Source organism: Diadema antillarum, unplaced genomic scaffold, assembly GCF_040938485.1.
Source record: "Diadema antillarum isolate AM-2024a unplaced genomic scaffold, OU_Dant_1.0 scf00000035, whole genome shotgun sequence".
Lineage (NCBI taxonomy): Eukaryota > Metazoa > Echinodermata > Echinoidea > Diadematoida > Diadematidae > Diadema > Diadema antillarum.
Genome location: NW_027270924.1, coordinates 3,243,968 through 3,261,883, shown reverse-complemented (window position 1 = coordinate 3,261,883; position 17,916 = coordinate 3,243,968). Strand labels below are relative to the sequence as shown.

The window sequence follows — 17,916 nt, the reverse complement described above, 5'->3', positions numbered from 1 at the left end:
TCTAACTTAATGCTGGCAGTAAGACAAGATCATTGTTTCATCACTGGGTCACATATTACCGAGATGATGTGAGAGAAATTTTGATTGGGATAGCTTCACTGTTGATCATTTTATTATTCTGTACATATGAAAATGTGAGTAAAAGTTTTTGTTTGCAAGACAGCAAGGTCTCAAGACAAATCATTATCCATTTCTTTATTTCTTAGTGGCTGTTTTTCTTTTTTGTTCACTCAATAGTGCTCCACTTGCTTCTACATTTCCTTACTCTGAAGTAAAAAAAACAACCAGAAGTGATATAGGCTTAACTTACAACAAATCCTCATTTGTATAAGTGCCTTATTCTTGTCCCCATAGGGATTTTTACTTTTGACCATCTCCAACTACTTTTCTCCTTTTGAATGTCCCATTTCATGAACACAGTGGAAACTACCTGTAGTAATAATGATAGTGGCACTGAAGCGACTTAGGGTGCGTTTGAATGCTCTCCTCAAGCGAACTGTACCATACCATACCCGCGCCAGAGGAGCGTTTGAACGCTCCTAAAGTGTACCATACCGTACTGTACCAAGCCAAAAGTGGACCACTTCCCGATGTGCTCCAAAAGCGTACCAAAGCGTACCAAAAGTTCACTGTAAAGCATGCGCATATCATGCGCATACGTCACAATGCAAAGACATCATTCTCTTTGTTCGGGACAGCTGTAAGTAGTTCAAGCGCCAGGTGAATGACATTCTTGCTACAAACAAGCGTGACCTTTTCTAAAAATAACTCGTGAGGTACGCTTTCTCCACAGAGCGCTCAAACGCTCCAAAACTGGCACAGTTCAGTACGGTACGATTTGATTCAGTTCGCTTTGGTTCGCTTTAGAGCGCTCGAACGCACAAAAAAAAAACCAATTGATATTCTTGCTTGGTGCAGTCTTCATGGAATTCCACAAAGAACTACATTTATGTTCTGACTTCCGTGATTAGATGACTTTATAAAGAAAAAAGGCCAGGAAGAAAGAATGAGAGATGTACTTTTGCTTTAAGCCTTTGCACTTTGCCACAGGCAGGGAACGCTTTCCTAGGTCTCCTCCACAATTTACCCTAACAATAGATACCTCTCCACAAAGAAAATATACCAAAGAAGTGATTAAGGCACTGACTGCCGGTGATGTCAGGGGTTTGTTTTTCATCAGTCCTCCTTGTTGTCGTCGGCGAGGAGAGGGTTAACGCTGATCCCTTCTGCCTCTTGTCGATGCTGGATGTCCCGTTTCACGACCACCATGGACACGAGGAAGATGGCCGCCCTGCAAGCAGGAATGAAACATTGTTACAGAACTAACTTCTGATCACTCTTCATATGAATAGAGAATACAGCAAAGCTCTCTATATAATATCTCTGACAGAGGAAAAACAAAGATGACCAATATAGACAATACTGTAAAAGTGGTTTCTTTCGCGTACAGAAACTTTCGCTGTTTCCATCGGTGCGGACTTTTTCACGTGTGTTTAAATTCGCAGTCGGTAATGATAGCGTTGTACAAGCGACGAGTTCAAAACATTTTCGCGTGATGTTAAATTCGCGGTTCAACCTCAAAGCGCGAAAAGCGCGAAAATAAAACCACTGCGAAAGAAATCACTTTTACAGTACTTTCATATGCATGAATATCAGGTACACTGGATTTATAAGCAGTCAATCCACATATACAAATTCAAATAAAGTCTCATAGCAAAATTTAATGATCAGGTTTTTTTTTTCAGCTCCCTAGCATGACTAAACAAAAATTCACCAACTTACAATAATTTGGTGACAAGTGTTTCATGAAAACTGGAGCATGCAGTGTATTGAGAAAGACACATCAGTTTAACTGCATCAGGTCCGATGGTCACTTTTCTTTGTTTGACTTCTCATCGAACACATATTTGGATAAACACTAAGCACACGCATGAATTTATGAAGAGATGGATGAATAGACCAACAGATCATAACACAGACCGAGGTATGTGGGGTCTTCCTGCTGGAATTCTCATTTTCTTTTCTTTTTTCTTTTTTTCTTTTTTAATGAATTATGTTGTACTCTGGGCATGATTTGAGCCTTGTGGCATCACTGAATACTACCCATGAGTCCCGCATATCACTTCAAGAATCGTAGCCTACTGTATAGTCTCCAATCAATCGCAACTCAATGGTTAGACATGTATTGAAGAAACTAATTGTAGTCATTTAACCCATCGCGCAATCAAAAGGGTAATTTTTTTTTTTGCTGCAAACCTTTTCATCTTTAAATCATTTCACTTGCAACTCTGAGTTTTACTGCATTTTCAATATTTGATAGAAATTAGATGCAGTTCTTCTAAATCGACACATCTGCATAAAGTCAGAAAATGCAACAGAAATAAACTTTATCTATTACGTTGCCAACTTAAGGAGTGGTTATACATTCAGTGATTCATATATTTTTGATTATTCCGCAACAAGAATATACAATGGTATATGACCAAAACAGGGCTCTAATGACAGAGCATTTTTTTTTATCCAACGGAGGGAAATACTAGCAGTGAATGACAAAAATTAAACAAAAAAGCTACGAGCATCAAATCACAGAAAGTAATTTCTGCAACTTGATGGGTCATAGTTTAACACAACAACAAAAATGAAGCTCTCTAAGCAGGCAAGCACTTGCAGGCAGGCACTGCTGGCGAGCATGCTACATGTACTTACGCCACGACGTATCCTCCAGGGTAGAGGATATAGAGGGCGACGCGAAGGGACGTGCTCTGACTGATGGGCGGTACCAAGAGGGGCATGTTGCCGCCGATGTTGCTGATGATGAAGAAGTAGAAGGCGATGGCCGTCGTCCTGATACTGGACGGCACCAGCTCCACGACGACTGCCAGGGTCACGCTGACCCACATTTCACCTGCAGAGGGCGACACACATTCTTTTTTTTTAACTTCCGACATCTATTTACTACAATATCTGTAGCATGTCCATCTTTATTCATAGCAATGTTACAACACTTGATGTAGTTTGGAAATGAGTGTTCATTATGGGTACACTCTGTGCAGTTTTGGGGCTATTGATACCAATATCACTCCCTCACACATATACAAAAATGATACCACAGGAACAGTGTGAAACAAAAGGCACAAGTTTGATGATAATAGCAAAGTTCATAAACACATACTCTTCAAGAGGACATATACTGTGGATGAATAAGTGCATGCATTCTGTATGTTCTAGCCTGGTCCATTTACTTTCATCTAATTATCACTTTTATCCATCTACACTACAGCAAAGATTATTAAGCAAAGGTATTCTACATCAAATCCACAGTATATATCACGCACTGAAACAAGTGTGACACAGGCATATTTTGCACTTGCTCATACACTGTACCTATGTCAGGAGTACATTCATTATTGGATGTCTGTTGGCCCACATGGTTTGCCACACACATTTATGCAGAGGAAATTTACATCATCCATGGACTAGACTTTAGATCTAGATGTAGATCTAGTCTTTCGCAATCGAAGCCCAAGTCCATATAATATTAATATAAAGGAACGGTCACCCAATTCCTTACCGATTATGTAAGTTGGTATCTGCATGACAAATGCCCAGGGAGGGGACAGGAACAGTGTCAGAGCTGCAAACGGAGCTGCCAGAAGCTAAAGGAGTGGTAAACATGGCAACAAGAAAGACAAATAATCATTTTGTTGTTAACTGCAAGACCATAAATTTCTGCACGCATACTACCTTCGCGAATTTCGCGAGAGCCAAGATTCGCGAAATGAAAATACACAAGAGAGTTCTTGTCTACACTATATGCATTGAATACCAGTGGCAATTCACAAAAAATTTGTGCCATGACAAAGGCCGTCTGCTCCAATTCGCGAAAACTTCTTGCTTTCCAGTATGCAGGGCTATACCCAACAAGAGACATGTTAAGGAATACCATATACTCTGACAAACATTCTCACATCTTGAGGGGAAAAAAATTGTCTCTTCTTTCTCAGGATGGCACATGACTGTATTTTGTGCATATTACATGTAGTATTTTGGGGTTTCAAATCATGTTTTAGAAGTAGTCCTTTTGTCTGTTTGTTTCTAAAGCACTACTTTATGTCACTTCAAAACAAGAGCCAAAGGGGGCATGATGCCCTCCTGAGCTTCAAGACCGATTTTGACCAGAATGCATGCTCCCTGTGGTGCCCCATAACATCAACAAAGTTGTAATTTGTAACTACCTTTTCACAGGGCCATATGAAAAATATAGCCAGTCTGTAATGTCTCATAACTGGGATACTTGGACTACATTGAAAGTAAGACAAAGATATGATAATGGACGGGTTTAAAGGCCCTGAGAATGTAACAGAATGGCTATGACAAAAAAGGATTTACAGGGGTGTAAGGTTGCGAGAATGGAAAGGTTAACGAGCTGAACCCAATATGTACATGCAATTAACTTACCAGGCTGGCAATCAGGACCCAAATTCTTGCGTAAGTCCCACTGCGCTTGACCACCCGATCTGAGATGAAGCCGCCAAAGATAACGGCAAAGCTGCCCCCAACTAGTGGGATCCACGACAACCACTGGCCGGTGCTGATGGAGGGAAAGTACTGGTCAAAGTAGGGCTGAGTGTTGTAGCCCCACACATAGCCAGCTGTGTAGGGAGAAAAATGGTGGTGTGATGGATCCAGCAAGTCTGTGCTGCGACAATAGCCATTGCATTGTGTGTGATAGTTAAAGTACTTCCCTGCCCTAACCCCCATCCCCAAACATACAAAGTGTAAGGAGCAAAGTCATACCAAAAGATCACAGCTGTGGAAAATGTCATATCCAGTAACTACAAAACAATCACTTCTTATCTAAAATCAGAAATATGTGTATCTATCACAGCAGACAGACATTAAAACAATCATACATTTTCAGTGAAATTTAACAAATTGTAGCCCTGTTTAACAAACAATGTCCACAACTGAACCTTTTAGCTCCTCAACAATCTACACAAAGCACTATCCTCACTACCTAGTCCTTCAGATGGAAGTTTCTTTGGCTACTAGTACCTCATTAAAGCCCTAAGCTGCTTCTGTAATTTCCCAAGAAAGAGAAAAGCAAACCCCACCCCACCCAAGCAAGTCAAATTTTGTCCCACTGACCTCCATTCCTGATGGACCCAGCCAGACAGATGAGTAGGAGGGAGGGACTACAGAAGCACTTGGCCACCATCTTGAGTTTCTGCATGCCGCTCAGCTCCTCGTAGGTGTCCACCCTCTCCTGGAGGGACTCGTTGCGCCTCCTCTCCGGCTCGCGCACCGTCAGCACCATCAGGAGCGCCACGACGAAGCCTGGGATGCTAGCAATCCAGAACACCCAACGCCAGCCCTGGTTTAAAAAAAAGCAAAACAAAACGACAACTCTGGTATTTAAAATAAATTACATTGTAATGGGCAAGAAAGAGTCCCAGCGTAAAAGGTACGCACTTTTACTGGCATAGCCATAGCCAAGGTCACTGAAACTACGAGCAATTTCCTTCCTGGTAACTTCAAAAAGTTTGAGCATGCGTTCACATGTGGTCCATGAAAAAGCTATGCGGTTTGAGTGATGCGAATCTACCTGTAGTTTCCGTTTCTTAAACACGGCTGCTCCATATATGGGCAAAAGCCGCATGCCCTCTTTAAATATAAAACATGTACATGTGCAACAACATGCAAAATAATGCACAATGTGCGTAAATAACATCAAATGGATCTAATCATTGACAAACTTCCCCAAAGCTTCAGCAGGGTGCGGTCACACTACGCAAAACTACATGTGGTTTCACAAGAAGTAAGAAACTTCCCAAGTGCAGGCAGGAAGTTCTGCGGGAAGTTTCATTGGTATAATTTCTCGAGAAGTTTGCGGTCATGCTGCCCAAACTTACTGGGCAAAATACCGGGTGGTAAAGTTATGTGTAGTTTCACACAGTGTAAACATGGCTTATGTGAAACTATGCGTAGTTTCATATAGTGTAAACATTGCTTATGTATATGCAAGTACAAAATGCTTCATGTGACAAACCTACCTCCACCAATCTGCCTTGATTTCATTTCATCACTTTGCATCCGTGTGATTTCTCCATCATAAATTGCCCACATCTACCCCAAGTTTATGCTTTTTGGTTTCTGTTGCATGTTTTGCATATCTAGACTGTATCAACTTTTTATTTCTGCTCAAAACACACACACACACACACACACACACACACACACACAAAATCCGAATATGATTTCATCACTGAATATCCAAGATGGTCTTCCATACCTCAAATTGGCATCAATGATGCTCAATATTGACCCTATGACCTTTGATCACACAATCCAATCTTCTTGCCATGGGAATACACAGGTTGCATTCAATGACCATTGCCCTATAACATTAACCCAATGAGGACAGGCTGATTTTGCTACAACACGCATTTCCCATAGACACATGTCTGAGTATACTCGGGACTTGTCCTCAACGGGTTAACCATGAACCGTGCTCTTCCTAATGATCACCTAGTCAAATGATATATTCTAGTCCAATGTTGTATTCTGGTCATGCTACATGTCATAGACATACCTTTCCATTTATATCTGCTGCAGTGATGAAATCTCCAAACGCATAGGACATGCTGTATCCAGCATAGATGCCGATGTTGTACACACCAAGTGCCACTCCTCGCACACTTGGGACGAAATAATCCGCGATGATGCTGGTAGCAAATGGAGTGCATCCTGCCTCGCTGGAGGGAAGAACATTTCATCATTTTCATCCAGTTAGTTGTTGACCCAGCAGCTTTTAAGAATAAATGTGACAATCGCTTCAAGGCTATTCATCTGCTGATGGTGTGGTTATCGTCAGAACGACATCAGGCCTATGTCGTTCTTTTTCATGTCACCATGTGAGTTGGAGACTAGGTATGATTTTGCATAAATTCATTTTTCTCAGTTTGTAAACATAAAAGGTTCTTTACACTCTATGAATGAAACTGGAAAAAAAAAAAACTTCATAAAATTCTCTGGGTAAAAGTCGCTCAGTTGCTCCCGAATCCTCTGCAAGAAATGGTGAAAGGGAAAAGAATTCCACAATGTCCAGAAGTCTGACTGCTGGTTCTTTTACGTATCCAAGCTACTTCAACAGTCCTTCACACATTTTCATCCTTTTCTTTCAATTGAACTCATCCCTCTTCTCTTGGTCATTAGATATTACCCACAACTACAAATGTACATGAAGTTTTCACACAAGGATTACCATCAATCTGGTAATCATTTTTCCACCAGTCTATGTATGTTGCGGATGTTCACCCTTCCTTTGCTTCACAGAATGAATCAATGAATAAAGAGTGCTCTTTCAGACAAAAGCCATGATTTGGAAATGAAGTCACTTGTCATCTAATAACTGCAAGCAAGGACGATATGGTCTTGCTTTATTATCTAGAGTCACAAGCAAATAAACAAAACTTCATAAACTCCATTAATTCTTGCATTGAGACTGCAGCCCAGAGTACCGTGCCTCCCCACTATCACAGCTATTGACAACCTACCCAAAGCCGAGACCGAATCGTAGGACGACCAGCTGCCAGTATTCTGTAGCAAACCCGGTCAACAACGTCATCAAGCTCCAGAACGCTAGGCAAAAGGCGAGGAGCATCTTTCGGTTGGTGATGTCAGCCAGGTATCCCAGTCCGATACCTGAGAAATATCACATAAAGAGCACTTCATTACTTCTGGGAGATGACCAAGAAAGTGTCAAAATCTACAGTTAACCCGTTGTACGGTTGAGGACGGACTGATTTTGCTACAACATGCATTTCCCATAGACACCTGCCTGACTATACTCGGAACTCGTCCTCAACGGTCAAAGTTTACAGTATACAATTAGGGAACAAACCTTCAATATCATTTTATTTCATTTAACAGGTTCAAAAGGAGGAATTATAAATTTTGCTTCAAACTACTGACAGGCTTAAATAATCTAGCAATGAAGACAATGACACTAAGATAATGCTGAGTGATAATGTACTACCAAAATCATACACAAAGAAGATTTATACAGATTACCATATTTTTTTCTTCAGAATAAACAAATGGCAGAGCTGTGGGAAAGTGATGACACCTCATTAAAACATGAGAAACAATTTCTCTCATATGAAACTTTCCATATTTTTTGTTTATTTGTAATCTGATCTTTCTTTTAAGATGAAACTTTCAGTTATGCTCTTTTGACTTTGTCATAGCTTTCAATGAGACTTACCAGCAAATGTATAAATGACAATAAAGATTGGACCAGCCAGGATCTGATATTGAAGCCCCTGTCCCGTTCTTTCATAGTAGCACACCTCAGTATTATTTGGTCCTTTGTAAGTGTCACATCTGGGAAAGAAGTTGTAGAAGAATATAGGTAAATGAATAAAAGACTGAATAAAAGAGATACATGAATAAATGAATAAATATTCATCTGAGTATCACAATAATACCTGCCAAGTTTGTAATAAATATAACCATGCATTTTCGAAAAGGAGATCAAAATGTGTAAACTGGAACCCAATTCCATCCTGTCCTCATGGGGGCCACTCCTATATCAGCCATACACAAACTTAAAAGTGCTGGTACATTCAATACTGAACACTGCTTGTACTCAGAGTATTTCTTGTTTATAAAAGCAATTAAAAAAAAATCCTTGGTGGCTCTGGCTCCCCTGAGGGCCCTCAAGTGGAGTATGGTGCCCATTTGAACAAATGAAGATCTTATCACCCAAGTGATGCACAGTGCCAAATTTCATGAAAACTCTATCATGAGATTTTTAAGAAGCTGAAAATGTGATAGCCCCCTCCCAAAGCGAGTGAGTGAATGAATGAGTGAATGAATAACTGAAGAATGAAAGAAAGATCTCTTGTATTTAAAGAAACTCCTCTGAAATGTTTCTCAAAGACAATGACAAGGTACAGCAGTTTATGAAAGCAGCACCATCGACGCTAAAAGATAGATCATGGATCTGTAGAATAATAGGCACATGTGTACATACCGTATGGTATTAGTCAGGGGCGGATCCAGGAATTCTGTGAAGGGGGGGGGGGGCGTGACTAATATTTCTGGTGCCACTTCCGTGTTTCATTTCCATTTTTTTTTTTTTTTTCTTTTGTTTTTAACGAAAAATAAAGGAGGGCTGCGCCGGTTGCGCCCCCCTCTGGATCCGCCACTGTTAGTTGTAGTCAAAACATCAGCCCTGGAACTCATTTACAGGGTTTCAAGTTCACCCCTTGCTGGAGATTGATGATGCACACCCAAATGTGCTCCAAGATTTCAATAGATTATGACACATGTGATGCACTACTTATCTGCACTGCAAAGTTCTACACCTTGATGTCTATGAAATCAAGAGTGAAAGAGGAACCTAATGTTAAGTTAAACATTAGGCTCCTGTTTCAAAGAACAATTGAAAACATCTGCCAGTGTAATGTCTGGTGTCTCCATGGTGACAGGTGGGCAACACCTAGTCAGGTGCAAGCATATCAGTTGTTTCCATATGTTAACTGCCTTTTTTTGGCTATTGCATACCTGCCAAAATTTCAAGATGAAATATCTTACTCGTAGATTGCAAAAATCTCATTTTATATGCAAACTGAAGTTAAAAATCTTACTTTCAGTCCAATCTTCAGAAAATACACATGAAAGGTATATCTAAATATTTTTTAAAAATCTTATTTCTCTGACAGAAAATCTTATTTTGCTATTTTTAATGTAAAAAAATCTTACTGAATCTGATAAAATCTTCTTAGTTGGCAAGTATGCTATTGCTTTTGAAAGGGCTTACTTTCATTTAGTATCAAAAGCACACATGGTGGACTAGAAAAGCAATCCTAATCAAGAATACATTGTTAAATATATAGAAAACAATTTCTACCAGTAGGCTTTTAATGTTAGGTTAAGAGGGTTTGAAGATTGAGACATGTTAAAAGGAAAATCCACTCATACATGGTACAGTACACAGCTTTGTGATCTCTTTAATACAGTCGATTGATTTATAAGCATGTTACATTTAGTGAGGAAACAGTGAGAATACTAAAACATTTATGTGTTGTTTGAAGGCTGATTTTCAACAACAACAATAAAATACATGGAGTGTGTATTACCTACTTTCAGTCCATTAGTGTACTGTCTGCCAATTTGAGGGTAATGAATTCTATCACATACATGTATATTGTCACTATCCTTTGAGTTAGTTGATCGCAAAAGACATGAATATATCTCTGACATAGCACAGACAGACCAATCAGAAGGACAGACTCTGACTCAGTAACCTTTAGAAGTGATGTGGAGGAAGAAAATTATCTGCATCTATCCCATCTTTATGACTGAACGATTTCTAGTGCATTTAAGGAACCAAAATTTGGAGTATTCATTTCACCTATACAAGTTATTTTTGGGTCAGGTTACTGTATTAAATGAAGGACTGTATCATGGGGCTAGAGGGGCAGAAATCAATGCTCTGGGTTGCCGGATGCTTGTACTTGTACAGCAATATATGCCAGCTAGCTCTGGTTGTCTGGAAAGCCTGATCAACTACCAGCATAGCTACTTTGTCACGACCTCACGACCATATGGTGACTTGTTTGGCTGTAGTGACACTCACACATTTGATATATAAAAGATGGCAATATTTAGTAATGGGAATTAATGATCATCAGATATTACTGCATATGGGAAAAAATATTTCATTACACATGAGTATCAAGACCAGGTGCTGGTAAAGAAAACACTTACTAATTGCAGTTTCAGGTTTGTTTTCTATATGGAGTTGTGGTCTCTTTTCTGGTGATGTCCCAGGTATTCCATTACACTCAGGAAGAAGTGGACTTGCAAATAATGTCTAGTATTCAACCCAAGAAGGCAAATTCAGCTGTGACCAAAAGCATTGAAAGCTACCAACATGGAACTGTTTGTATGGGACAAGTAATTACGAATACATCCTGGTCTGTCTTTTTTCAGAGTGGTTTCAAAGCACAAAAAACAGCAAAACTTACGATGTTTCACTTGGCGCATGATATGTTTGGCATCTGAAGTCCCTAATTTTCTGATCGAAATAAAACATAAAGAAATTAGAATTATATACAATGAAAACAAAGATATGAGAAATGGACTTACTCGTCTCTGGTTGCATTTTTTGGGCAGCCATTCTTGGGCATCTCTGAATCTGAGACATTCTTGCGCTCGAGACACCCGTAATCACCATAGCCGATGTCCTGCGCCATGGGCTGGGTGCAAACAGCGAGGGCATAACGGTCGAGCTGGTTCAAGAGGTAGGTGACCAGAAGAATGAGCAGGACGTAGGATGCATAGACGCCTGCCCTGTTGAAGTGGAATCCATTTTCTGTTGCCATGATGATTTAAGGCCCCTTTGATGTTACAGCAATAGCATCACAGAAGAAATCATCTGCAAAGAGTAGAAGGACAGTATAAACTAGAAATGTCGCTATGGCGACTGGTATGCCTCCGCCATAATGCATGATTCTCCTAATAGGTCTAGATAGTACATGTGGACAATGTGTGATTACATTTTCACAAAACTGGCAAAATATTGAAATGACAAGTTTGTAACAAATGTGTTGAATGTTCACCTTCCTTGACCTTGGTTTAGTTGGATGAATAGGAGAGCATGTATTTGGGGATTTAAGGACTTTAACTTGACTTTGACCCATTCATACATTTATGCATTGAGTAATTTTCATGGTACCAGTATGGAGAAAAAGTGCAATTTCTGTACTGAATAGTAAATTGTTACCATGTTCATCTGGCCTTTGACCCTAAAATTCATAAGATAATCACTTTCAGGTAGAACATGCATAAATATGCAGTAAGTTTCAAGATAAATTGAGCCACTTCCGAAATATGGAGGAAAAAGTTACAAATGATAGTTCAGCACTTTCACTTGATCTTTGACCTTTTGACCTTTGAGGCAAAAAAAAAAAAAGAAAAAAAAAAACTCTCCAGAGAATTTCTATTAGGTTACACATGCATACACCAAGTGTAAAAAAAAAATAATAATCCTGCTGGCATTGCATGAACATGAGGGAAATAGTAAAATTTTGAAGTGTTGCACTTGACCTTTGACCCCATGAACCCTACATTCTCTAGATAATCACTGCCAGTCAGTACATGTATATACTATGTTCCATGAAGATACCTTGAACAATTTTCCAATTTACAGAGAAAAAAAAGAAGTTTTAATACTTTTACTCGACCTTTTGACCTTTGACCTCATGACCCAAACTTTCACCAGAGAATCTAAATTGGGTAATACATGTATGCACTAAGTTTCAAGAAAATATCTTCAGGCATCGCATAGATATGGTGGAAATAGTGAAATTTTATGTATTTGACCTTGACCTTTTGACCTTTGACCTTGAGCACGTGCACCCAAAAGTTGATAGGCACAAATTCACCCCCTAATACACATACATGCCAAGTTTCATTAGGATACCTCAACAGCTTTTGATAGTTACCTTGTCCACAAAATTCATTACGGACGGACGGAAAGACGGACGGACGGAAGGACGGACGGACGGAAGGACGGACGGACGGACGGAAGGACGGACGGACGGACGGACGGACGGACGGACAACCCGAAAACAAAATGCCTCCGGCACCACTTCGTGGCGGAGGCATAATGAATCACTGGAACCGTCTAGTTGTAAGTAATCAAAACAAATCAGTAGATGAGACAAGAATACTTGTATGGGAAAAAAGTGATGAGATATTTCCAACAAACAAGATATTAAATTTGACATGAACACCTTGGGTTACAAAATGGCTGTCACTCGTACTAAGTAGAAATGGCCTACAACAGACTTACACGATTTCGAGTGGACTGAAGCAAATATCCTGTTGATACTCAAGTTACACCATAGGATCGTTTCTATCACAGCTTAGATTCAAGCTGGCAGTATCAAATGTAACTTCCACTCACCTTCTAATGCGATACTGACATCATCATTTTTTGTTAAAGCTCTACCTTTCAATTCTTCTTTGATAACGTCCGCAAGCTCTCAGTAAAGCTATAACTTACTTTACTTTATCTGTTTCATTATTGATACGAAAGAAGTCAACAGTGTCACTCTTGTGTTTTGTGCTGGGTGCTACAAACCCCAGAAGTCTGCAACAAACCCACAGACCTATTTGCAATGAAATCTCTCTGGTAGGGCATGTATCATGTATGGATGTATGTAATTGGTCAATCACTGCATAGGACACTTGCCCATAAAGACACCCATTTTAGACAACTTTTTTGTCTGTACTGTGGTCACGATGTACATTTCTCATTTGTTCTTCTTTGATCTTCTTCTTAAATTCTTTTTTCTTCTTTGGGGTACCGTACTGTATATTTGCCTCCTTTTACTTGCATAGGGTATGTAGCTCTCCTGCATACAGAACAGACAGAGTAGTTCAGTCTCCTCCAAAAAAAAATCTTAGCAATGAGGATAAATCAGAGTGAAGTGGGACTGTGACTCAAACCTCATGTGCATGAAGTCAGCAGTCCCATCTACGTGGTCTTACCCACTTAGCCACAACTTATTTGTTGTCCTAATGATAATCACTGATCTGGTGCAGAGATGAACATTGATTTATGGTGCTGACGGTCAGAAACAGGGAAGGCAGGCAAGGACAAGGTATCCAATGTGTACATCAGAGATTTAACAATTAGAGCGAAAACATACAGTATTTCTAATAAGGCTTTGAGAACCCATCTTGCATCATTTCACATTATTTTGCTTGCATCGCGTTTTGCCAGGATGATGAGTAGTTTTAGAGTAAATTTTGAGATAAAAAGTATAGCATAATTTCAATCGTAGTACACAACTTTTATTCCTGAAGATCTCATCCCATTCAGCATTGTGGGATTGTAGAATGTTAAGTGCTGATCAATTGTGCTTTTCCAATTTTATTTTCCAACAAGCTGCATGCAATTCAGCATGGAAGATTGCCGTTCAGGCCCGGTTTGCCAATCATGGATAATCGATTATGAAAAAATATCCATGTAGCAACCATGGTCGGGCAAGTTCTGATATTGTGGACTTCTACCAAGCCCAGTTTGGTTTACTTCGCAGTTTTGTCGTTACCCAACTGAAATATTGTTTTACAGGCCAGTGTTCAATATTCCACATTTTTTAATGCATATAATAGATATGTGCATTTTGGAGCAAAAATCAACACAACAGTTCTGTGCAGGCATACAAGAACTTTGACCCAATGGCCAAAGATCGGTCTGTATCTGGTCGTTGGGATATGTTCAGCGAAGACTACGTCTGGCTTCACGGATCCCCTCCTGTCTCTGGAGGAGAGCAACAACGTCGATACTTATTAAAAGACCCCTCCGGACAGACTGATCTTTCTGTCTATTAACGAGAACTATGGTTAGGCTTTCCGTTTAAGGTTAAATGGAATATAATTTACAGATTCTGATTCAGGTTTACTCTAGTGTTTTATAATCTTAAAGGTATTAGCCCACATTTGTAAACCTGCAGCAATTGGTCTCATAGCTAGCATGGAGTTTGGGTATGATTGCAGTAACACCTGTGCAAAATTTCGTTCCAATTAGTCCATTACTTTCATAAAAATAAATGAAAATGCACCGTATGCATGCATATAACGCTCGCTAGCTCCGGTCCACGTACGTACTACATGCATGCGATACATGTGTAAGTTACATGTACGTAGCTAGCCCGCGCTCGTAATTCGATATGGGTCGGGTTGACCCGGTTTGAAAATTGATTTTAAAACGATGATTTTCTCTCTTTTATCGAATGGTATAGACAAATAGCAACAGGTGAGGTATGTTACTGTTATAACTTGTGAAGTCATATTGGACCTGTTTTATGCAGTTTTGATTTTCGTGGGTTTGCAAATGTGGGCTAATACCTTTAAATCAAAATATGTTTACACTAGATCAGTGGCGGATCCAGAGGGGGGCGCAACCGGCGCATGCCCCCCCCCCCCATCTTTCGTTAAAAACAAAAGAAATTTTTAAAAAGTGAAATGAAACCTGGAAGTGGCACCAGAAATATTTAGTTGCGCCCCCCTTTACAGAATTCCTGGATCCGCCCCTGCTAGATGCTGCACTTGATCTGGTAAGTCACATAGTAGATACAACTTTCCATAGTAGTAGTACAAGTTTGTAAACTGACAAGAAGCGAGATAATTTTACCCCGGCGCGGGGCGCTGTAGCTGTAAACCAGTCGGTACGTGTTGGGGTCGCTGCTGCGGTTAGAAGCGAGACAGAAATGCGATTCATTTTTCTTTCTGAACAGTGTCAGAATGGTATCAAAAGAGAAATAACCTGCTTGTATTCTCCACCAGGCAGCCCTCCATTAAATCATTTGGACTCATTTACTTCAATGTAAGAGCAAAACACAGACGGAATTCGATAATATTACATGCAACCAGAATATTTTGGTCATACTGCACCGGTGTCCGAGCCGCGCCGGCGGTTACCGGGCGGGATGCGACGACATACAAATTGATACCAAGGACAAGGTAGAGTGGTAGGTATGTAGACGAAACCCAGATCAAGGCAAGGGCGATACATTTGATACTGTAAGTGTCAACGACCGTCAACAACTAGTTACAACCTAGTCGTATTTACAAGTAAATGCTGCTTACTTATCGTGATACAGGGCGTCAAACAACGAGGTTCGGGAGAGAATTCCAAGACTCCTGTCCAAATCACATCGATACTCAACAAATCGTTTTCGTGGAGACCGAAAGTCTCGTCCGTGTGGGTTTAGAAACCTTTCATCGTCCACAGCTAGCCTAGCCAGCTTGTTACCCGCCCCCACGGTACAGTACGGCCGTACCGTGCATATGATAAACAACGGCGAAAGATCTGCACGTGATCGCGCGTGCAAGCATTGCGTAAACAGGGCGTGGGGGGGGGGGGGGGGGGGGGGGGGTGGGGGCGTGATGTAACCCGTGTGACACGCGCCGCATTTTTATATCCCATTTCTCTCGTACATAAAAGGAGGGAGGGAGGGGGAGTGTTAATTGCCCCCCCCCCGAACTATCCAGACCCACAATTTTTTTTGGACTCGGATGGATTATTTCAAGGTTAGGGGATGGCTAGTAACTGATCAGTGGGAATCAGTGGGAATATGCTGGGGGATGATTGTTCCAACCGTTCCGGGATTCATTTAAGAGTACATTATTCATATCTATTGTTGTGTGAAAATTATTTGCTTCAGAATGGTCTCATCAAGTACTGTAATGTGCAGTTAATCGCTATATACGATCGCCCCGTCACTATACAGGCATGCTAACCCGGAAACATTATTAATGCACATAACTTGACAGCTCATGACGTGATAGGGCAGGTCACCACTCTATCACAATTTAATATTTCAGCATTCCCCTTTACATCAAATTTTCTTACGTTTCCTTTGAAAATTTTATTATTTGTATTCTTCAAAAATATGTATATCAGATCATTGGGTTTCCGCCAGGTTCTACAAACGCAAAAGCTCCCTTGTGTGGGAGGGGAGGAGGATATATCCTCTCTCACACCCTCCCCTTCTGTCCATCTCCATCAGTCCATACAGCCAAGAATGATAAAGACGAACAGGTGGGGGGGGGGGGGGAGAGAAAAAGGTGACAGATACCTTAATGATTTGATTATTCTCATTGTCGGTGAATATCCATTTTGTGTATACTTTTTTCGATTTATAGTCTTCTAAAATATTCCGCCAAAAAGAGTGTGCCAGATCGTTGAAATTTCCGAAGTTCCAAAAATGCAAATCTCCCTTGTGTGGGAGGGGGATACCTTTCTCCCATCGACCTGTATATCCCCCCTCCCCCTTCTCGGTCGTTCCGCTCCCTCGCTTAAGCAAGGAGTTGTAGTAACTCCTTGGCTTGAATGAACATTTTCTTGCCCCCTTATACACTTATCACAATAGTAGGAAAAATGTTTCGATGGCCTTGCTATCAAGTCTCGATCACAGAGTAACAGCCGAGTTTCTCGCGCCCACACACGTCTGACTATCTTTTTCCCCCTTTCAAATACAAAACAAACATTCACCAACAAACAAACAAAAAACATATAAACAAACAACAACACGCACACACACACACACACACACACACACACACACACACACACACACACACACACACACACACACACATACAACACGGATTACCAACCACCAAAACAGTGAAATTTTGGAACAATATTTTTTCAACAGAATATTTGATATATTTGGAGAGTGAAATTATTTATCAAACCGCGCGATTTACAGCTTTAAATGTCAATTGAAGCTCCTTACCACAATAATAGGCATGAGAGGGGAACACCATCTGTAACATCCCCCCCCCCCCGTAGCCAATTCGCTCCCTCGCTCCTTGTTACCTCTCCGTGTAAACTGTTCTCTAAATTTGATATCTCTGTAAATCGATTTAACATGAAAATAATAGAACTAGAATAAAAAAAGTGCTTCAAACATCAGTGCTTAAATCATCATCATAATCATATCCACAGTTATGGCATTTATGGCATACAACAATCGTGCTGCTATATCATCGCATCCCGTTTATCGCACTGCATGCACTCGTATATACGACGGCAGGCGATCAATCAGAACTTGGAATTTCAGAACAGTGATGCATGAAGAACGGCAAAATGGTAAAATGCAGGCCTAGGTGAGGGTTATGGGACCCAGCCAGCTTGGCTTATAGAGAAATCCACCCCCCCCCAAAAAAAAAAAACACCAAATAAATGAACTTCTAAAGAAAGATAAATATATTCCTTACAGAACTATAAACAATAATCATGGCAAAAGTCGGATTAGAAATAATGAAGAAATGACAATTACATTTGTACTTCGGTAAAAAAAAAATACTTGACCAGTGTACTTGCCA

At 40.3% G+C, this 17,916-nt stretch overlaps 1 protein-coding gene across 1 annotated transcript; it reads right to left on the bottom strand.

Annotated features, from left to right (window-relative positions):
- Positions 1–721: 721 nt before the first annotated feature.
- On the bottom strand, positions 722–15,782 carry LOC139743951 (MFS-type efflux pump MSMEG_3705-like). Its single transcript, XM_071654422.1, has 10 exons — positions 15,670–15,782; positions 11,158–11,446; positions 8,267–8,385; positions 7,557–7,704; positions 6,593–6,755; positions 5,149–5,374; positions 4,459–4,652; positions 3,572–3,656; positions 2,707–2,905; positions 722–1,291 (listed from the first exon to the last, which is right to left on the bottom strand). The coding sequence occupies exons 2-10, from the start codon at positions 11,391–11,393 to the stop codon at positions 1,177–1,179; spliced, it is 1,485 nt and encodes a 494-aa protein (XP_071510523.1). The 5' UTR covers positions 11,394–11,446; positions 15,670–15,782; the 3' UTR covers positions 722–1,176.
- Between the last annotated feature and the right edge of the window lie 2,134 nt (positions 15,783–17,916).

Excerpts from the sequence above, each read along its gene's own strand:
- LOC139743951 (XM_071654422.1), bottom strand. The coding sequence starts at position 11,393 with ATGGCAACAGAAAATGGATTCCACTTCAACAGGGCAGGCGTCTATGCA. Across the intron at positions 8,386-11,157 it reads AAAAATGCAACCAGAGACGA|ATGTGACACTTACAAAGGAC; the intron begins GTAAGTCCATTT and ends CTTCTTTCCCAG. Across the intron at positions 5,375-6,592 it reads CAGCAGATATAAATGGAAAG|GGCTGGCGTTGGGTGTTCTG; the intron begins GTATGTCTATGA and ends TTTTTAAACCAG.